This window comes from Arachis stenosperma, chromosome 3, assembly GCF_014773155.1.
Source record: "Arachis stenosperma cultivar V10309 chromosome 3, arast.V10309.gnm1.PFL2, whole genome shotgun sequence".
Lineage (NCBI taxonomy): Eukaryota > Viridiplantae > Streptophyta > Magnoliopsida > Fabales > Fabaceae > Arachis > Arachis stenosperma.
In genome coordinates, this window is record NC_080379.1 from 157778112 (window position 1) to 157800895 (window position 22784).

General features: G+C 28.8%; 1 protein-coding gene and 1 long non-coding RNA gene across 2 annotated transcripts; one reads left to right on the forward strand and one right to left on the reverse strand.

Annotated features, from left to right (window-relative positions):
• Positions 1-1646: 1646 nt before the first annotated feature.
• Positions 1647-3223, forward strand: LOC130965256 (uncharacterized). Its single transcript, XR_009081196.1, has 2 exons — positions 1647-2023; positions 2991-3223. It is a non-coding gene; the product is annotated as an uncharacterized LOC130965256 (long non-coding RNA).
• A 1389-nt stretch (positions 3224-4612) lies between these two features.
• Positions 4613-6478, reverse strand: LOC130970394 (uncharacterized). Its single transcript, XM_057896470.1, has 5 exons — positions 6254-6478; positions 5868-5928; positions 5524-5678; positions 5179-5254; positions 4613-5078 (listed from the first exon to the last, which is right to left on the reverse strand). Exons 1-5 carry the CDS (start codon positions 6401-6403, stop codon positions 5062-5064), a joined length of 459 nt encoding a protein of 152 aa, XP_057752453.1. The 5' UTR covers positions 6404-6478; the 3' UTR covers positions 4613-5061.
• Between the last annotated feature and the right edge of the window lie 16306 nt (positions 6479-22784).

A 22784-nucleotide genomic window follows, 5' to 3' on the forward strand; every position in this document is an offset into this window, starting at 1 on the left:
ATTACATATTTTTTATAATTTATAAATTAAAAATAGATAGAATTAGAGTTAAGATATTCTCTACTCACAAATATAATAAAATTGAATTTATATAAAAATCTCAACTTATGAATACGATTAAAAAATTAGATATAAATTTTATTCTACTCTATCTATTACCACCTTATTTAGTACATAAAATCAAGAGATTGAGAATTTAGATTTGACTTATCTATAATCGTATTAAAGACCAAAACTGAAGACATGCATCTGCATGCATACAGTATATGTTATTATATTATTCATTCGCCAATAGAAAGCATCCGTTGATATTTACGATTAAATATTTTGGTACATAACCAAAAAATAAAAAATAAAAAATAAAAAATAAAAAATATGTATTTAAAAGCATACATTAAAATTTTTAAATTAAACATTTATTATAATCAAATTTGGACAACTTAATTATATAAATTTCACATTTTAAATGTATTATTTTTTTATAATTTTAAATGTGCAATGAAGATTTAAGTATGTTAGCTTAGTTAATTATTGTGTTTCCTTTTTTTAACAAAAAATTAGTTAATTGACATTGTATAAAAATTTACATTTAGTAGTTTTCATAAAAAATTGATTATATTATTATAAAAAAAATTAATTATTCTATCATCATAACCTATTTAATAATTATTTTTGTTGTCAATTATTTTATTAAAAAATATGCATGTAAAGTAATAATATAATTTGCATAAATATACAAAAATTCATAATATTTGTTTTTATTTTCATCATGAAGCATTTTTTTCATAATAAAAAAAATTAAGAGATCAATATTTTTAATATAAAAAGATAAAAATAAATTAGCATGCATTAATTTAAAAATAAAAAATATATTTACTACCTAAAATAATAGGTCGTTCCTAAGTGAAGAAATTCCACGCTATATATTTTAATAACATTCTAATGGGTGGCATGCATTTAATTTTTAATTTACAGTGAAAATTCAGGTGCAGTCGACTTCATGTTAAATTGATAACTGAAAGTCGTTAGCTGAAAATTTTGTCAAATCAGTCAAATCATCTAACGGTTCTGAATTATCAACTTCACGTGAAGTCAACTGCACCTGAATTTCCACTTTAATTTATTAGTTTTACTAGAGAATTAATTAGGAGGTGAAGGCAATTCTAATAAATTAGGAGCAATGCTAGAGGGCCAGCAATTTTTGTGATTGTTAGCCATCAATTAGCCATCAATGATAATTTGATGGTGTGAGTGTGAGATTTCATCCAATAGCTCACATTTTTCTGCTGGTTACATGTTGGCCAAAATTCAACAAAACTGCTGGCCCCTAGACTTTTCCATAAATTAGTTAAAAGTTAAGTTTGTTATAAAATAAACAAAAAATAATTCTCCACTATCCTAATTGATTTATAATGTAGTTAGTTTTTTAGACTTTTTTTTAATTTATCGCTCCAAAAAATCTTAAAATAGATAACTACATAATTTCTGGGTTCTAACTAATCAAAAACCATATGCTTTTGGAACATTGTTTTAGACTTTAGTGAGAAGGACAAGTAGCATTTCTGTTATTGTTATTAGTGAAGCAAATCAGTCGCTATAAATAGTCCTTAACACTGAGCACAATCGTATCATATTCATCACATACATACATACATACATAGACACATCAGTTAATTAGTTATCGAAAATGAACAAGTCAATATTGTTGGTGGTGGTTTTGAGTTTGGTGATAGGGGTGACAATGGCTGAGCTTGAAAGCGAGAAGCAATACGGGCCGTGCGGGAAGTTCAGCACACAGAGGATACTCACTCATAAGCTCAGGCACTGCGAGAAACCAGCAAGAAACTTGTACGCACCCGTCTCTAGGCAGTGTTGCCAGGACCTTCAAAACGTCTCCTTCCAATGCCTCGTTACCGTCTTCAGTTCCGACGCCTTCACCAAAATCGGTGTCGACCCACACGTCGCCATGACCATCCCCTCTCGCTGCCACCACGCCTATCATGACAACCCCTAAACCCTGCAGGTCATTAAATCTACTTCTTTTATTTTTTCATTTAAGAGAAAATCTAAGACCCAACACTTTTATTAAAATTTGATCAATACTTAGTCAGTAAAAAAAAAAATGAATAATTTTTTATTATTAGATAAAATCTCACACCATTAAAAATATTAATTAATAGCTACAATTCATAAAATTGGCTGTCATAACACTCCACTTTTTTTAATATTGATGCTAGAGAACAATAGAATTTATTGTTTTTCGTTGTGGATTAAAAATACGTTGCTGAATTACTAAACTAAAAAAAAAATCATATTTATGACTAAAAATTGCCAATTAAAAACAATAAATTCACGCTGATCCTTCAGTGTTTTTTTAGTTAACAATCTGTCAGTAAACAAACGTTTAAACATAAAAAAGAAAAATTCAAAACCTAAAAAATAATTAATTGATTATTAGCTGAAAAAAATTAGTTCATAATTTTATATTAAAGTTGGTTATATTATTTAGCAACATCACAAAATTCGAATTAAGTATCAGTAAAATTAGAGATTTAAAATTTTAAAGATTTAACTATAATAAAATAATATATTTATATATAAAATATTTTTATTTTAAATTAATTAAACACTAAAAAATAAAATTAATTTGATTCGTTTATTAAAATTTTTGTCCAAAATTTTCAGTTTTTAAACTTGATAATCAATTTTTATCATGAACTGAATTAGTCTCATAATCGATTTTTAATTAATTAATTTGATTAAACCGGTCAATTCTTCTCAAAACCATGTTATTTAGTGGGACTTATTTAACTATTCTTGAATTCAATGTGATGTCTTCTTTTTCTTTTCAAATACCGATTAATTATATTGAAGTGGAAGTTTAAGTTATAGTAAAGGAACAAGTGATTTAGAGTATATAATTATAGTTTTAATTTGTATTGGCCGTAAATTTTAATACGTACTGAATTTTTCACATGATCATTTTGCAGCATATGATCACATACCTTGAAGGCTAAGAGTGTGAGCTATGTATGGCGCCTGAAGTTATGCCATATGGTCAAGTTCAAGTTACAATAATAGTTGTTCTTCTATCTTTAATATATAATAAATTGAGCTCGCTATGTATATATAGCAGCTCACACATGTATGTTCAATTGTAATAAACTATAACGTAATAAATAAATAGCTTTCGGCTTTCTTAGCCTTTCAAGTAATTATATAATTAAGATCTATCGTCTAGTACACTTTTTATTTCGCTTTTTTTTTTTTCTCATTATTCTAGCGTAACACTTCGAAGAGTAATCAATTGTGGACGTTAATATTTCACATATGTAAGAATTGTGTATGTCGCTGGTCGGCTGGTGTGAATTTCAGTGAATGTTTATTTATTAAACTCTAACCAGTGACAGAATCAAAAGATTTTGATAGTAATAATAAAATATATATATAACATGATAATTTTTATAATAAAAATATTATATTTATATAAAATTAACTATTAAATTATTTATTATAAATTTGTGTGTATATATATATTATTTAATTTATTTTTAATATATATTTTATATTTTAAAATTTATTTTGTATAAATAATTATTTTTTATGCATACGTAATATAATTATTAATATAATTATATTTTATCATAAAATATAATTAATTTTCAGAATATTTAATTATAAATTAAAAAGTTAAAACAATAATTTAAATAATAATATATAATTTAAAATTTTATTTTCTATATTTTATATTTTAAAAAAAATTAAATAATTTTTTATTAACAATATAATTAAAATGTCTCTTTTATATATATATATATATATATATATATATATATTATTAGATCATTATTTAAAATCATTTAAAATCTACTTTTTATATAATTAGCTCTAATTTTAATAATATTCACAGTTAAAAGAAATTTATTTAATTAGTGTAGTTGTTATAAAAAAAATTAAAATTAATTTAAAAAAAATACTAATAAATAAATAATATTTTTTAAGTGAATTTAAAAAAAAACCACTAATTTTATTTAAATTTAAAAATTTATTATTATAATACATATTTAATATAAAATTTTTAAATTTATTATTAAATCTCAAAAATTAAATAAAAAATTATTATAAAATCAAATTTAATAATTTAATAATAACAGATAAATATTATTATTATTATTATTATTATATACTATTTAAAAAAAATTTAAATTGTAGCGAAAATACTTATCCCCACTTCAATATAAGTAGATCAATCCGTGACTCTAACCATATTGTGTGTTACAAAAAAATGTATATATATATCTTATTCAGAAACCATTCATATATAGTTGTATTTTATCAATCTTTTTCTTAGAAGTTGATAAGAGACACTAATTTGGGATTCTTGAATTCATAAAGTTTAATTATAAAGATCCCTATTGTGAGAGATGGTTGATCCAATATATAATTTATTATTTTTTATTTTTATTCTTTTGTTGTTGCTATCCTCACTCTGTTGTTTATTTTGTTGTCAGCGCGTCTTATATTATCAAATTTCTTACAATATAAACATGCATGTCATTTTCAGAAGGGATAGAGAGAGAAGAACAAAGGACATTTATGTAAACCACAAAGGATACACTATATTATATAGACCCAGAAACCTGAAAGTACATGCAACAAGCTAAGGAGATCACACGATTGTAACAATACAAGACCTAAAGTCTAAAGCTGAAGGTCAGCTACAAAGACGAAACTAACCTTTTATGTAAAATAAAATTACAAAAACAAACTGAGCAGCAGGGAGCAACTATAATTTATATGTGTACTAATTAAGTACTATTGATTTTGATAGTAAGGGCTAACTACTTTAGTTTATGTGCAGTTAACGTTATGTATGTGAAGCGACCTGCTTGGTATTAATTAAAAAAAAAACACCCATAATGTTGTTAATATACTACTTAACCAGGACTAGCTAGCATCTGATCTCTTATTTAATTTTATCATACACTTTATATATAGTTAATTCTTCAGAGTTCACATCACCCTGCAACATGGCCGGGGAGTTAAGTGTGTAGTAGTGTGTCAATAATAAAGGGAACCTGAAAATTAAAAGTAATAATGATCAAAATTAGGTTAATTATTGTATATAAATTAAATAACAGTATGAGAAGAGTGCATGTATATGTATATACTATATACCTTGCCACCAGTTTCCTCTTGAGGCGCTATTTGAGTCGTTACCATCGGGATCATCATCTTTCTTATCTTTGTTAAACTGCACAAAGAACACAAATTTAATTTATCTAAAATATAGTGAAACTCAAAGTGCAATTAATGAATGAGTTGAGTTAAGTGTAGATAAATGAAGTTAAGTAGCATATGGGAGGTGGCAGAGAGGGTTAACAAAGTTGTAACGGTGATAAGGTATAGAGTGAGGTGCAGGTCCATAGTAGCCAATTAAATAAAAAAATATAAGAATATGTGTGAAGTGTGATGCATGGACCACCAGAAAATAAAGTAAAGGATGGGGATTAAGGCACTCACAGCATGGTGGGATTCAGTGGTCCTGGTTGATGATGTTGTTGTTTTTGGGGAATAATTTTCTTGACCACCATAGTAGATTGATGAACTGTAGTAGCTGCTGGGCTCCACTGTCTCATTCTTGTTGCCACAACTGCTTTCACCTTTACCGTAATTACCTGCAAACCAACCACTATTATGTTACTCAAACCGCCTAAACATTCAAACTTATATTATAAAGCAAATTAAATATGTTCCCTCTATGTAGACAACATGTTATCAATTATTGTTTGTACTATTCAAATGTGGGATCGTAGTAGTACCTAAGTCAAATAAATTCAACTAGTATATATTTTATACTAACGAACCTGGTGCTCCATAATTTTTGAATCCCACCTCCTGCTTCCTTGAATCTCTCCCTCCTCCAACCTAAATTTGTGCATGTCATATGTTACTTATATATATTCACATATAATACGATTATTATTAAATACGATTTTGAATTAGAAATTGAATATTATATATATATAACCTGTAGAGAGGTGCAAAATTAATAAAAATTCATGATTGGTTGGTCAAATGCCGTATATAGTAGAATAATTACAATATTGACCAAAATTATTAAGAGAGCCAGAGGTTATGTGAGAGAACAAGTGTTAAATATGGTAATATTAAGATTATTTGAGTAAAGAAAAAAGGAAAAAAGGAACATGCAAGAGGAGAATGAAGAATAAATGTTAAGAGGCATGCATACAGTGGAAGAAGGAGGGGGAAAAATAGAGCCAAAGATGCTTGTGGAAGAAGATGAGATGGTAGAGGGATCCTTGGGACCAAAAAGATGGTCAAAGTTGGTGGTGGAAGAGGATGATGAGGAAGAAGAAGATTTCTTTTTGTTGTTGTCCATGAAAGTAGTAACTAGCTAGTAATTGATGAAGCAAAGGGAATGGATAAGATTGAAAGAGAGAAGCACGTGTTGGATTAATGAGTGAGATTGAAGGTAGAAAGCAAAGAGGAAGAGAAGGGTATTTATAAGCAGAAGCATAAGCATGTGCATGTGCTCTCTCTTCTCTTCTTTGACACGTGGCTTCTCTCTTTGGGCCCCATTTGGACGCCATGCCCAAATCCCAACCCCTCTTGCCACCTCCCCGTCCCACTCTTTCTATTACTTTTATTCTCGAAATTTTTCCACCAAATTTTTATATAAAAATTAATAGTTAAAAATTATTAAATAATTAATAAAAAAATATTAAAAAGTTATAAAACTTTATTAATTTTATCTATTATTTTTAGTTATAAATTTAATTTTTTTTTAATTTTGTACTCTAATAACATATTTTAATTTATATTTTTAAATATTGATACAATAATTAATTAATAGATAAAAATAATAAATTTTAATATTTTTTTAATATTTTTTTCTATCGAAGTAAAATTATCCAAAAAAAGTACAATCATAAAAAAATGAAAAAAAAAATAAAATTTCCTAAAAAAAATAAAATACTTTGTATCTTTTTATTCAATTCTAATTTGATTTGTAAATTGTAGAGTCAAATCAAATAACATCTAGAGATAAAAAAAACGTATATATCTTATCTGATTCGATTTTTTTTTAATACGGATCTAATTAAGATTTTGGTCAAATCTAATCTGGTATGCATATATTGTATATTCTAATATTTAATATAAGAGTAAAGTATATTTTTTGTTTTTAAAGTTTAGTAAAAGTTTTAAAAATATCTCTAAGTTTTATTTTTTTTAATTTTGTCTCAAAAATTTTTTATTTGCATCATATATATTTTTGACGGCTAAATTTTTAAAAAATTTAAGACCAATCTAACAATAATGCATGAAAATTATGCTTGACGATTTGCTTGTCTTGAGGATTTTTTTATAAAATTGTTGTTAAATTGGTCTTAAACTTGTTGAAAAATTAGCCATCAGAGATATATTTGATGTAAATCGAAAACTTTTAAAACAAACAAAATAAAACTTAGAAATATTTTTAAAACTTTTATTAAACTTCAAAGACAAAAAATATACTTTTTTCTTAATATAAAAATATTTAATTATTTAATTACTTTATTATTATCTTGACTCTAACATCTTAAGAATTTTGGAAAGATAAATATTTCATTGAATATTAGTAGATATATAAAACTCATCTATACTACACATTAATATTAAACAAATTATTTATATATAGTACTTAAATGTATTAAAATGAAATCATTTATATATTTTTATTAATTTAAATTTTAAGGTAAATAATTTTCTTAAACTTACTATTACCTAGCTACTACGTACCATAGTGTGCTCTACACTAGTACACTACACCACTCTTGTGGGCTTGTGGCTATCTAGCCTATAGCATATGGTGATAGGTGAAAATGAAGTAGTTCTTTATGCATGCTTACCTAACTTCTTTCTTGTTAGAAATGAACCACATAACTGAATTTGTCCTTGACATTCTTCATTGGTAAATCAATAAGCAATATAATCGTTTTGTTAAGGATATCTCAGCTACCATTTGGTTGATGTTCATATTGTCATTGAGACATGGATATAGTAATATATCTTTTTATTGTTTGATTTGATAAGACACAAATTTTAAAAAGATACAAAAGAATACAGATAAATATAAAGATATTAAATTGTGTAATTTTAATTTAGTTAAACGTTGAAACACAACTTGTAAGACATTAATTTTTTATTTTTTATTTTTATTCAATTTTTAAATTTTTAAAATTTATTCTTTTATCTTTTTAAATCTTTTTCAAATGAAAATAATTTAGTCTTTTTTAAATATTTGTGTCTTGTTTATTATTTTTGTCAAATACAATACATATATACATATATTTTATATTTATATTTTTAATATATATTTCTTTATGTTTATGTCTCATTCTATACATCAATTAAACGGAGTCTCAATACTGATTTTTTATTTTTTAAATCGATTTATTGATAACATCTATTTCAAAATTATGAAATGCAATTTATTTCATTAATGTATAATTGGTTTTTTGTTTCAAATATGATCATTATTATATTCATACTAGGCTTTAATTATTCCTCCACATATAATTATTGGCTATTTGACTTTTTCCATATAAAGGTCATATACCATTATACCAATATATATCACCTAATTAAGGCCATACCAAGTCACTATGTAGTTACTATATCTAGAACAATTGCATTTGCACCACGCATAAATATTGAAAAATCTTAAAACATTTTGAGTCCATGTGTAATTGACACCTAAAAGATCATCAACAATGCGTTCAAAGCAGAAGTTGTAAGAATGACACGCACAATAAGAATTCTTGGATTATGGATAAGGTGGCGGTTGCTCTAGTTTCGTTTTTTATTCGGATAGGACTCCCATACCAAGTTGACCCTAGATGTTTCTCATGTACAATTCTATTAATATTCTCTTATGGTACTTATTTAAAAGAATATTTTCATATAAATATAATATAAAATATAAATAAGTGGTATATATGGTGAGTAATTCTATTAAATATAAAAAAAATTTAAGAGTTCACATTGCACAAATAATATTACAACTAACATTCAATAACATAACAAGAAAAAAAATATAAAATTTTAAAAAAATATATTTAAAATTTAAATAAAAAAATCCAAAATTCAAACTCAACATAAACTCATCTTTAGTAGGTGTTGGTTCTGCAATATTAGTCGTCAAATATATATATATATATATATTATTACTTTTATACGAGTAGTAATTTTTATAAATACATTATTTTGACATAATTTATAAATATAAAAAATATGTATAAAATAACAAATATCACGTGACGAGCGAAGATTAAATATCTGATGAAATATAAAGTCTATACATACATAGAATTGCACATTTAATTTATAAATGTCCTAATTACATAGAAAATATTCGATAGCATACTATGTTAAAAATAACAAAATTTAATTAGTTACTAAATATTATATAAAAATTTAGGTGAAATCGACTTCACGTGAAGTTAATATCTAAATAAAAATTTAGTCAAATAAGTTAAATTATCTAACTGCTCATAAATATTAACTTCACATAAAGTCAAGTGCACCTGAGTTTTCACTGCTTAACGTTTTATGACTCACTCATAGATTTCAAGTCAACTTGTACACAATAATATCACTTTGATATTAGGATAAAAATTCTGATTCTTCAGTATTTTTCATACAAAAAATTTATTCTTTTCCGCCATATTCTAATCCTCCCCCTCCCCCTCCCCCTGATTTTTTTTCTTTTAATTTTTAATTTTTTCTCTTTCTAAAGTGCTTCTCCTTTTAAAAAAAAAATAAAAATATATTTCCTCTATTAAAATGGAATGATCAGATGAGAAAAGGAAATCCGATCCAAACCCATAGTTATGTTCTATAAAATCTTTGAAAGAATCTATTTGTGATTTAGGGCCAAAGATACCAACCCTCTGGTTGGATGCAGTTGTAGATTTTTCTAAATGCCATATTAATTATTAAATATTGGTTTAAGTGGTCGGCAAGGAAATCATAATAATAATGCATGTTTCACTTATTTCGTATAAAGATTCTTGAAAAAAATTCAAGCGCCGGATATCACAAGAAATTCACAGATACGCTACCTTAAAAAGAAAGAAAGAAACATTTCCTTTCTCCAAATGGAAAATAGTTGAACACAAGGATTTCCCATTTTTAAACAATTATTATACAATTTGCTTTTGTATTTAAAAATTTTAATATTAACTATTTTTTATTTAAAATATCATTTTTATATTAATTTTTAAATTGTTATATTGGTCTCTTCTTTAAGATTATACAAAAAATAATTTCTCATAAAAATAATTTGTTTAATTATTAATTAAATAATAAAATATTAATAAATTAAAAATTAAAAGAATAAAAATATTATAAAAAATACTTGTAAGAAAGTTGAATTTTATCATTTTAAATTTGTGTTATTAATTTTAATAATTTATATATTTTTAAATAATTTATGTATGATAAAAGATATATTTACTTGTTTAGAGTACAAATTTTATTATTATATTTGTATATTCTTAATTTTAATTATACTTTTGAGTACTTTGAATAGATTTATTTTATTATATTATATTTTATATATCATAATATATATTCCATATATTATTTTTAATGAAAAAAATTTAATAAGGAGTGATCCATGGCAAAAGAAAAAAGATTGAGTGAGAGGACAGAAGATAGCAATGAAGTCGGCGCTGGCTATACTGGGAAGAACGGGAAAGTTACAAGCCATATGAATTTAACGACTCGTTAAGGAATTATGCACTGTACAGAAAGAGATTGTGTGAGAGGCAGGAGATCGCAATTAAGTCAGCGCTACTTACGGGGTAGAATTTTCATATTTTAAAAATTATACAATTACCCATCTCAAATAATAAATTACAAAATAACTCAATTATAGTTAAGATAATAACTAATTAAAGTATAACACATCATGAAAAGTAAGTTACATGTTATTTTAGGGAAGGTCGGGTAGAATTATCTTAATTTTATAGTATTGTTCATAAATAAATATATAATTGCCGTCAATAATTTAATACTGGAATGGAATGTGAAAAATTGAAGCAGCGAGCTCTACAAATATATCCAATTTAATTTGCAAGATTTGTCTTGGTAGATATGAAACCCTAGTGATTAATTAATCAAGTATATGTTCCTTGAAATTATCCACATGCCTAATAATTTTCCATGCAGAGGGACGGCTAACACTTTTTAATATTATTCATATAACCAAGAAGATATTCTAAGAGCATATATGTATATATCAAACCTAATTATTAATTCTTATATATACTAAGTGGATATCATATATATGCTCTCGTGATTAATAAAGTGGGATCTAGATCATGAATAGTTAGTGAGTAATCATGAAAACAAATCTATGGCATCAATATCGAAGGCCTAGACGACTCTATTCAAATTTCAAATGCCATGAATTTGATAATAAGATTGCTAGTTGGTAAAGGAAGGTATCCAAAAAGCAAATATATGGAGTATTAAATATTAATTAATTAGAGCAACCACCGCAATCTAGTTAATTATTGTTAAAATAAAGGTTGCAACGACCACATGGGGAATGGTGTTAAAGAAGGTGTAAAGTGGAGAGAAGAACAAATATAGATGGAAGGGGATGAAGAGAATTGAATTGAGTACATATATTATTGGTGAAGTATTAAAAGAATTGGGATCCCCTCATTCTTCTGGGGTTCGTTTTGGATAACTAAGGATAAGGACCTGCATGGCAGAATTTCTTTTGAAAGTAATATATTCTATAAAGTGCTTTTTTCACATCAATTAAATATCGTTATTAGCAATATGTAAGTATACGGAATATGCTGCTCTAAGTCCCTCGAAGCTTCACCATTGCAACACATGCTAATCTTTCCCATTATTTGCCGACATTTCCTAATTATTCATTTTTGCTTTTCTTAATTTCTTTTAAAATAATATGTCGTCTTAGATATTAGAGTGTATTGATGGAATCTAATGCTTCGTTAGCTTTAATTTGTCTTCAACATTATCATATCCCGTTGTTATTGGATATATGTATAGAGAGATTTGGATTTTGGAGTGTAATCTTCAAATCAGTCAGACCTAGATATATAATATTGTCTCACATTCTTAAGGTTGCAATTTAAATATTCAATTTTAATTCAATTCTTTGAATAATTTATGTTTAAAATACTATACTACTCTTAAGAAATTATCACGCCCTAGTAGATTCCAAAATTCAATTCAATGACTATTTAAATTAAATGAGATTTTTTAGTTCACATGGAGATAAAAAATACTCATAATGTCAAGTTTAGGGATGTGTGGGGACCCCTCTCTGTTTTTAATTTACAAAAAGATAAAAATTCTTATAATGTCAAGTTTAGAGATAAGAATAGAATAACAGCTGGATTCCTCTTTTATTTTTCTATTCTCTATTTAATAAAAGGTCTCATATTTAGTAAAATATTTTTATTTTTGTCTCATTATATCATTTGAATTATAATTTATTGGCGTATATATACCATTTATTTCGAGTGTTATCCTAACGTTAAATTCACAATAACTTTGTTTTAACTTTTATGTCAGAATTCAACAATTTTTTGTTCTACAACTAGAAAACTCGATAATCCTATTCCTCATTTTCCTCCAAGAGCAAACAAAACACTAACATGCATACAGATAGAAGAAATTAGTTAGATTCTTAATTATATAACTTATATAGGGAAGAGGAAGAAAAATACCTACATTATTTACATTGATGGAAATTGGAATAATCCCTTTATACTTTATTTTTTTGTGCATCGAATGAATTATATTGCATTATTGCAAGCCGGGTCCAAGTCCTTTGCTTGTCAGGACGCGGTGCCTCTTTAATTTGGTTTGTAATCAGGGAATTATTGTTCAACCACATTATAATAAATTAATAATTTGATCCATGATTATTCAAATTATGTATTATATTGTGTTAGTTAATTATGATGATGCAATATGGATTAGGCAATGAATACATAAGTCTGGACATATAATCACATATATAATCCTTTAATTTTGATACAAGAAAAGTTATATCTTTTTTCACAAGTGATTTTTTGGAGGTTTGTAGCTCTTGAACCTGAAAAGGCTTGAATTTGACACCTCTTAATAAGTATTTAATGCATCACACTATACAATAAGCTAAGGTATGGTGGATATGAATATAATTTTGATATATATATCAAGCAAAGCAAATGATTAGCCTTTTACTCATCACTATATTCATCATCGTGAATTGTTTATACACCAGTAGTGATCTGACTGGAAAAAGGGAGAAAATTAAAATAAGAGAACAGAATAACTAGATCTATGATCTTTTAGTTTATAGACATTTAAATTTTTAAAAATTTAAAAATATATTTAAATTTTTTATTTTTTTAAAATTTTGATACATCGATCCCTCTGTTTATTTGGGTTTATCAGACTTAATAACAGAAAAATTAAATGTAACTTCTATTATATTGACTTAGCCGATATACGGATATACACGTAAAAGAATTTTTAAAATAGGACAAATTAAATCTAAAGATTGATAAATTTTGAAAAAAATTAAAAATTTAGATATATATTTAAATTTTTAAAGATTTAAATATCTAAAAACTAAAATATCAAAGATTTATTTATTTTTTTCTTAAAAACAATATTCAACAGAAACGCTATACAAAATTACAAGTACTCTTTCTAGTGAAATAATTAATCCTTCGGCAATGCATTTGTTGTTGAGTATGTATAAGTTGTTACCGAATTTATAAAACTCAGTTTTCATAAGTACACCGGATTATTAGTCTAGTATCAATTCACTTAGAATAGTTACTATCTGAACGTTCAAATAATGGAATGAATAAATAAATAATATATAAATAAGTTTATTAGACAACCAATTAAATATATATATCCCACGTCCTTTAACCGTATTATTTAGTATCATTTTCAACTGTCTCAATTGTTGTGTCATATCATACCTGCGTTGCATCACTTATTATCATTCGTCATGTAAAAAATTTCGAATAATTATTAAATAATTAACTAATAAATTAATTATTATTTTAAAAATTAAAAAATTAATTTTTTAGTAAAGTAGAAATAATTAAAATATATATTTTGATACTAATTTTAAAGATTTTAGTCTAAAATTAGGTTAACGAATCGAATCGATTAAACCAAATCCAAATCAGACCTAACCTATAAAACCACTAAACGAGCCATTTTCATTTTCATTGCTGCAAATATGTTGAAGAAGAGAGAGATTAACGTGAAAAAGCTAACTCTCATCTTCGAAAATTCAATGTTCATAATTTTCAATCTGGAACTCCGATTGACAAGCTGTTAGCAGTTATGTGTTCGTCTCAGAATTTTATACAAAATTCATCGAACAATTTGGTAAGAAAATCACGTTTTCTCACCCAGTTCTTCCCTTTTTAATTCGTGATTTTGGATTTTAGTATTGAGCGATTTTGTGATTTTGATGGTTTAGTGATACTCTAGCGGTGGATAATCACCGAATTTTGTCCATTTGACTCATGGGTAACGTTAAGGAAACCCTAACCCTTGTGAATTGGTGATTTAGTGAGATTAATATTGATTATTGTGATATTGTATGAATTAGATCGTGTATCTTGTTGAATTGGAGTTAAATTGGTGGATATTGGAAGCTTGAAATTGAATCCTGGGAGCTGAAAATTCAATTGGTGAGGAACTGGAGCTTTGGAGCTTGAGGAACGGTGGATAATTGAGGTGTTCCGAGTTTAGGGAAGAATCGGCCAAGGTATGATTTTAGTTTCTCGTAGATAAAATATAATGTAACATGAAAATTTAGGCTAAAAGACCATAAGATAGGAATGAACTGAATGAATTTTTGATGGATTATGTATATGGTATACGATGTGTGTATAAAGGATAAATGAACTTGTATGTGTTGGATTGTGACTTTGATGAGTATAAAATAAACATGATTGTTGATGTGTTGAGAATTGATGGTGAGTTTGTGACATTGAATTGAATGGATTGGTTGAGAGATGTATGATTCAATGTTATAAACGGTTTGTTATTGGAGTTGATTGGTTTTTTAAAAAGAGTTAATATTGGAATAGGTTTGATTTTGAAATGATTTGATACTAGGAATGATCTGAATGACTGAAAGGTGTTTGGTCTGATGGTTGGGACCCTTGAAGGGTGACAGAAGTTTAAGTTTTAGGGGAGGTGTTGTTGAAATTTTTACAAGAATTCCGAGAAGTTTTATTTTGGTTAATTTGGATTGAAAGAATTGTATTATTTGATTTTGATTTATTTAAGAAAAGAATAAATTATGTTTGAGTTTAAATGAGTTGGTTTTGAAATAAGATTGGTTATCGCTCCCCTAAAGTCTAGAGGCCTTGTCGAGGGGTTTAACTAATAAATAGTTTTCCTTTGTCTTTTGAAAATAGTTTAAATTCGAAAACAGTTTTGAAGTTAGCTCAGAGAATATGTAAATGAATGAGATATGTGACCCCGGATAAGAGGCAGTGGCGTTGTCTGCTTGCTCTGGGAAAGAGATGAGAAAGAAGAATGATGAAAACTGAGTTTGAATTGATGAAATGTGAATGTATGAGAAGAGAGGGTATAAGGGCGGTAATGATATATTGTGGCTATGATTGATTAGTTGAGGAAGTGTAGAAGGTTGCGAATATGCCAGAGATTCATATATAAGTTAATGAATGTATGAATAGTTTATAATAAATTTGAAAATGAAACTATTTTTAGGCTTGACCTGGCGAGGATCGTGGTGGTTTACAGCTTGTCCAGTGTCGACATGTTTGTGGGGATCGTGGTGATTTACCGTCTACGGATTATGAAATTGTGATTTATACACCTGACAAGGATCATGGTGGTGTACTGCTTGTTAAGGATTGCAGTTGAGGTGGGGACTGTGGTTATTTACCGCCCACAGGTTGTTCCTTTCTAATTGAAAATGTCTATGGAGATCGAGGTGGTTTACCGCCAGCAGATAGTGGGGATCGAGATAGTTTACCGCTTACCAGGTGAGGATCTTGGTACTGTACCGCTCACCAGTTTTCAAGAAGACGATGTCCAGGCTAGCTACCGGACATGTCGGGTTGTCTTTATAACCAACATATGAGACTCATCAGGCGTAGGGTAGGCATGCATCATGCGCATTTGTGTGAGTTGTTTGAGAATGATTTGCTTTGGCTTGCATAATTGTTTGACTTTAATTAATTGCTATATGTCCAATATGCTGTACTTGTTATTCATGCTTGTGCTTTCTTTGTCTGTTTTGCTTGTGCTTGCATCTGAGAGGTCCTTTGTCTGGTAGAGGAGTGACGAGGGCTGTTCCACCGATGTTTCGGAGGGCTGGAGGAAGCAAAAAGTGAAGGGTTAAGTTAGAAATTGATTTAGGACTTGAGAACCTTAGACAGTTACCTACTTTCTGGTTTAGTTTACTTTCCTTAAGTTTGATTCTGAGTGTCAGAGTTCTAGGAATGTCTCTAACTTTTTTCGGGACCTTATATATTATTTATGTGGGCACCTTTACCATACTGAGAACCCCGATTTTCATTCCATACATATGTTATTGTTTTCAGATGCAGATCGTGAGGCACTACACTGAGCATTCTGGAAACTCTTGGAAGTGAAGAACTATCTTGGGACTCGGTGTTTGTATCTTGTTTATGTATGGTTGAACTGGATATTGCATCCCAGGAGGAATTTATTTTCACAGAAAGAGGACTTACTAAGCTATGGGAATGTAAGTCCAACAAGTCTTCTAGCTATAATGTAAAAGCCTGACCATATTCTTTGTAAAATGTATTAATAGATTTCAATTTGTTTTGCTACGATGTAACTTTCAGGACTATTTCAAGAGAAAATTCAAGAGGAAACATAAGAGATGTGGGAGATAGTTCAAAACTCAATGGAAGAAGAAGTCGTGTCGTGCAACAGTTTTGATGAAGTTGTTTCGACTGGACCCATGACTTCCATGATAAATTATGACCTTAATAAAACACCAAAAAAGAATGAGAGATCTTGATTCATGTCTAGTTTGATTTCTTGAGATTGCATTTAGAGACTAATTGTTTGTGCTGAAATTAGATCTAACGTTAAATTCACAATAACTTTGTTTTAACTTTTATGTCAGAATTCAACAATTTTTTGTTCTACAACTAGAATATCTACAACTAGAAAACTCGATGATCCTATTCCTCATTTTCCTCCAAGAGGAAACACTAACATGCATACAGATAGAAGAAATTAGTTAGATTCTTAATTATATAACATTATTTACATTGATGGAAATTGGAATAATCCCTTTATACTTTTTTTTGTGTGCATCGAATGAATTATATTGCATTATTGCAAGCCGGGTCCAAGTCCTTTGCTTGTCAGGACGCGGTGCCTCTTTAATTTGGTTTGTAATCAGGGAATTATTGTTCAACCACATTATAATAAATTAATAATTTGATCCATGATTATTCAAATTCTGTATTATATTGTGTTAGTTAATTATGATGATGCAATATGGATTAGGCAATGAATACATAAGTCTGGACATATAATCACATATATAATCCTTTAATCTTGATACAGAAAAGTTATATCTGTTTTCACAAGTGATTTTTTGGAGGTTTGTAGCTCTTGAACCTGAAAGGCTTGAATTTGACGCCTCTTAATAAGTATATAATGCATCACACTATACAATAAGCTAAGGTGTGGTGGATATGAATATAATTTTGATATATATACATATGTATCAAGCAAAGCAAATGATTAGCCTTTTACTCATCACTTTATTCATCATCAAGAATTATTTATACACCAGTAGTAGTGATCTGAGTAGAGAAAAAATAGAGAAAATGAAAAGAGTAGAACAGAATAAATAGCTACTTAACTTTTTGGTTTATGGATATTTAAGGTTTTTTTTAGAATTTAAAAATACATTTAAGTCTTAATCTTAAAATCTGAACATATCGATTTTTCTGTTCACTTTCGTCTGTCAGACTCAACGAAAAAATCAAACGTAATTTCTATTATACTGACTTGGCCGATATACGAATACACACGTAAGAGAGTTTTTAAAATATGATAAATTAGACCAAAAGATTGATATGTCCAAAATTAAAAAAAAATTGAAGACTTAAATACATTTTTAAATTTTCAAAAACTTAAATACCCATAAATTAAAACACTACAAAGGAAACGGAAAATTGCGGCGGTTATTGGAGTGATTTGCGGCGGTTTTAAGCCGCCACGAAACGGGATTCCAGCGGTTCGTTAAGCATCGCCTATTAGGGGGTGGTTATATGATTTTGCAGCGGTTTTCAGGAACCGCTGGCACAACCGCCGCAAAACCCAGAAATAGCGTCGCAATGTTTAGAGTCGGTTTAAAACCGCCGTGATTTGCCCAACAATGATCCACACGAAATGCTCGGCGGTTTGAAACCGCTGCTGTTTAATGGCCACGGTTTTGTTCAAATATAATGATCGGCGGTTTGAAAATGCTGCTGTTTAACAGCCACTGTTTTCAAATGAAACTGATTAAACCGCCACTATCTCTTAACCTAGTTTTACAAATTTCTAACGGCTATGTTGTAATCGCCGCTATTTTCCGGTTAAATGGCCGCAAAAATACTGTATTGCACATTGGCAATCAACGCTCTTTTTTATTTTAATGTACAATTTTTTTAATCCTTCTTAATATTAGTGCGTTAAATTATTTTATATTCCCAAAAATATATTGCAAGGTAAACGACAATAGCAAAATCATTAATTTAATTGATATAATTATCTGAATATCAATAAAATGTACTCCTTACTAAGAGTTGCATAATCAACACAAAAAAAGTGTATATCTGAAAGAAAAAAAGGTTCCACTGTCCTAAGATCTACTTTCTATTCTGTCCCTCCAACACACTCATCCATGCAGCGACGTCTGATGGCAGCTTCCCACCTTGCCCTTGAAGTAGACATATCAAAGCACTCTCCATTGCCTGTATCCTGACCTTCCCAGCTGCTACTTCATCCTCCACTGCCTGTCTCATCCTCCACTGCCTTCCTTTTCAATTTTTCTGCTGCCAACTCTGCTTGTAGTTCAAGTAGCACCCTTTGGGTCTCCTCCCTTTCAAAATCATTGTTTGGCTGATGGGAATTCATACCGAAGACTTGACTAGAAGTGGGCCCTAACCCCATGCCACGCACCCTACCCGGGTGCTCCTTTCCGAGAGCTTGAGCAAGGGAATTATTATGAGACAACAGTCTAGAGGATTCATCACGTTGCTCAATAGCCTCAATTATTTTCTACACACATAGATAAGCAATTATAAGAATTTATTAGCTAGTCGCTAACTGCACAGACTTCCAATAAAATTTAAAAAACTAAAACATGGGAGAAACTACTTCCCGACTCGCAACACATTACTTACTCCAATAGCCCGAGCTGCATCACGGACATACGAGCCATTAGCTCTTTTGTGCGTTAAGAGATACAACTCTCCTCTACTAACTCTTCTCCCATGTCGTTCCGACTGTACCAATAATGATGACAAAGTGAATAAGTAGAGGAAGAGATAGTCCAAAAATATTCTCAAAAATAGATTACCTCTTCTTCTCCGAGCCTTGCCAAGCTTTTCGATCCGCCAGTGTGGGTGTAAAGTTACTTTGATCGATTCTCAGCATTTTTCTTACACTTATCCTGTCATGCCATCAAATTAAGAGTTACTAGACACTAGTTCTGACTAACTCAATGTGACATAAATAGACTTTTTCTGCTATGAAACAAAACTATATTACCTATGGTTGGAGTACTTTAATGAAACAACCCCCTTCTCCCACCCTGTTATTAGATGCGATTGGGACAAAAAGGGCAACAAATTTGGATCTATTAGAGGCGGACCATCAAAATGCATCAAGAACTGCTGCAGCTCACTCGAATAGCAGCGATCTGGAAAAGGGCTAGTATTTTATTGCAGGTAAGAGTCGTGTCCCTTGTAGTAAAAGTCAAAGATCTATTTATCCTTTTCTCTTAAAACAACAATATACAATAGAAACACTATATAAAATTACAAGTACTCTTTCTAGTGAAATAATTAATCCTTCCGCAATGCATTTGTTGTTGAGTATGTATAAGTTGTTACCGAATTTATAAAACTCGGTTTTCATAAGTACACCGGATTATTAATCAAGTATCAATTCACTTAGAATAGTTACTATCTGAACGTTCAAATTATGGAATGAATAAATAAATAGTATATAAATAATTTTATTAGATAATCATTTAGGATACTTAATTGTATCCAATTAATATATAAATTATAAAAAAAATTCAACAAGAGAAAAAATCGACAATCTTAAATTAAGAGTAATCTTAATCTCATCACTTTCATTCTTATTTACAATAGAAAATTACAAAATTCTAATCTTCTCTCCCACATTTTTTAGTCGCGTCATTTAGTATCACTTTTAACTGCCTTGGTTGTTGTGTCACGTCATAACTGCGTCGCATCACTCATCACCGTCCGTTACTCAGTTGTCGTCCATCAACATATGTTTTTTTTTTCGGAGAACGTACAATAAAAACTAAATAAAAGAATACTAACAAAAAATATTTAAAACTATTAAAAAGAATTATCCAAAATATAAAATGAAGAAACATTCAAAACGTAAAAAAAGCATTCAATACCTATAAAAATGACACATCCAAAACTTAGGATAAGAAAACATCCCAAACTATTAAATAGAATCGTCAAAAACCTAAAAAACAAAAAAAAGAAGAACATAAAGATGCTTCGATGCTAAGAAGGAAGAGATGTGGATGAGATAAGACAAGGGACATGCCAAAGGATTGGAAGGTGCCACAGCAGACATTACAACAAAACAGCATTTTGGCGACGGTTTTTTTTAATGCTTGGTGATGGTTTTAACTGTCACTAAATGGTTTTACGACGGTTAAAAAGAGCGTCACAGATTTGAGCGTCGCCAGCTAACATAGTGACGGTTTTGGACCACCGTTGGTAAAGAGTGTCGCTAAATTGTTTGTGACGGTTTTTAAAATATAAAACCATCACTAATTTGTAACACTTGTAAAGGTATTTTTTTTATACTGTATTTCGCGACATCTTGAAACTGTCGTTAAATTACTAAATTCTGTGACATTTTTTCTTATATTTCATGACTATTTTAAACTGTCACAATATTTAGCGACGATTTGAAACCGTCACTAAGTTACTAATTCTTATGACAGTTTTTTGGCATATTTCGTGACTATTTAAACCGTCACAATATTTTTAGTGACAGTTTTTCGATTTAAAACCGTTACTAAGTTACTTATTCCTGTGACAGTTTTTTTTCTATATTTTAGTGACTATTTTAAATTGTCGTAATCTCTCCAACATCAAAGATTTCTATTATCAAAAGTTGAATTCTCTAAAAATAACCTTGTATTTCACTAAATCCAAATTCAATCCCACAAGTTTTACAAAAATAACAATAATGTGAGATTAATTTTTTTCCAGCCAATTTATGGAGTAGAAGGGCTCAAAAAAAGGAGAGAAGAAAAAAGCTCATATATACTACTAAAAATTAAATGCATATAACATAATGAAGGAGTATGAAGGAATGACAATAACATTTAGGAAGCATATTGTTAAATGCTGCGAATTTCTTTCATAACCAAGGTGTCATCTGAAAATTCTCCATGTAGCAGCTAGTTTAATGGTTCTTCTTCTTCAATGTTATCTTCATTGTAACACTTGTTGCCCAAAAAGTTGGGTTGATTCATCGAAGATAACAGCCTAGCCCACATTCTATCAGTTATCACTACATAATTCTCATTGATTCTCTGTATAAAAATGAACCCAACAAAGAATTAGGCTAAGATTTTCACAACTTTTGCTACCCTCTGCTATTATTACTTCCTGGATAGAAGTTACTTTCTAAACTTGCTTTATTTTTTAGTTAGAATGAGAGAAAAAATTCAAATGTTCAAAAGTTCAATTAAATACCAGCAATTATATTACATTAAGACTCCATTTACAGTGCAGCAAAGAAGATTACCTATATGCAGCATCTGCAACGGCAAAGGGATGTGGACTTAGCTCACTAAACACTGCTCCTTTATATTGTGCCATCATATGACTATCATATAAATGAGGAAGCTTTACGAAAGGGTTCACCGCAATCAATATATTTCCAGTGTAAGTCTGGAAGCAAAGTATTGGACAAATTAGCATAATATTCCACATTTCCAACCATACAACATCATCAAAATATGAAATATGTACGTAAATTTCATTGATATCATATCTTGATCTCAGATTTTCTAGTACACCAGGTTTGTGTAAGTATGCAAGCTTTGTCATATCGTCTACTCCACCTGGCGGAACTTCAGTGTCTTTATGATAAATACAGGACACTTTAACAACAACCTGAATTTCAAGGAAAATTAAAGCATGGGCATATTGTAATACAAGAACAATAGTTTCATTAAGCTAAAATCAAAGGGCCCTCACCGTCTTCCGTGAAGTGCAAGAGACTTTAACTTCTTCTTCATTAAACTCCAGGACTTCACTATCTATCCATGCTACTTTAGAATCCTCAACCCAAACATGGGACCCAACTGTAGGAGTAGTAGCAGCAACCTACAGTGCAAAACGTGTCCAACTTTGCTTAACTAATCATAGTAGGATTCATTTGCCTCTCTAAATAAATTTATGCATAATCAAGCA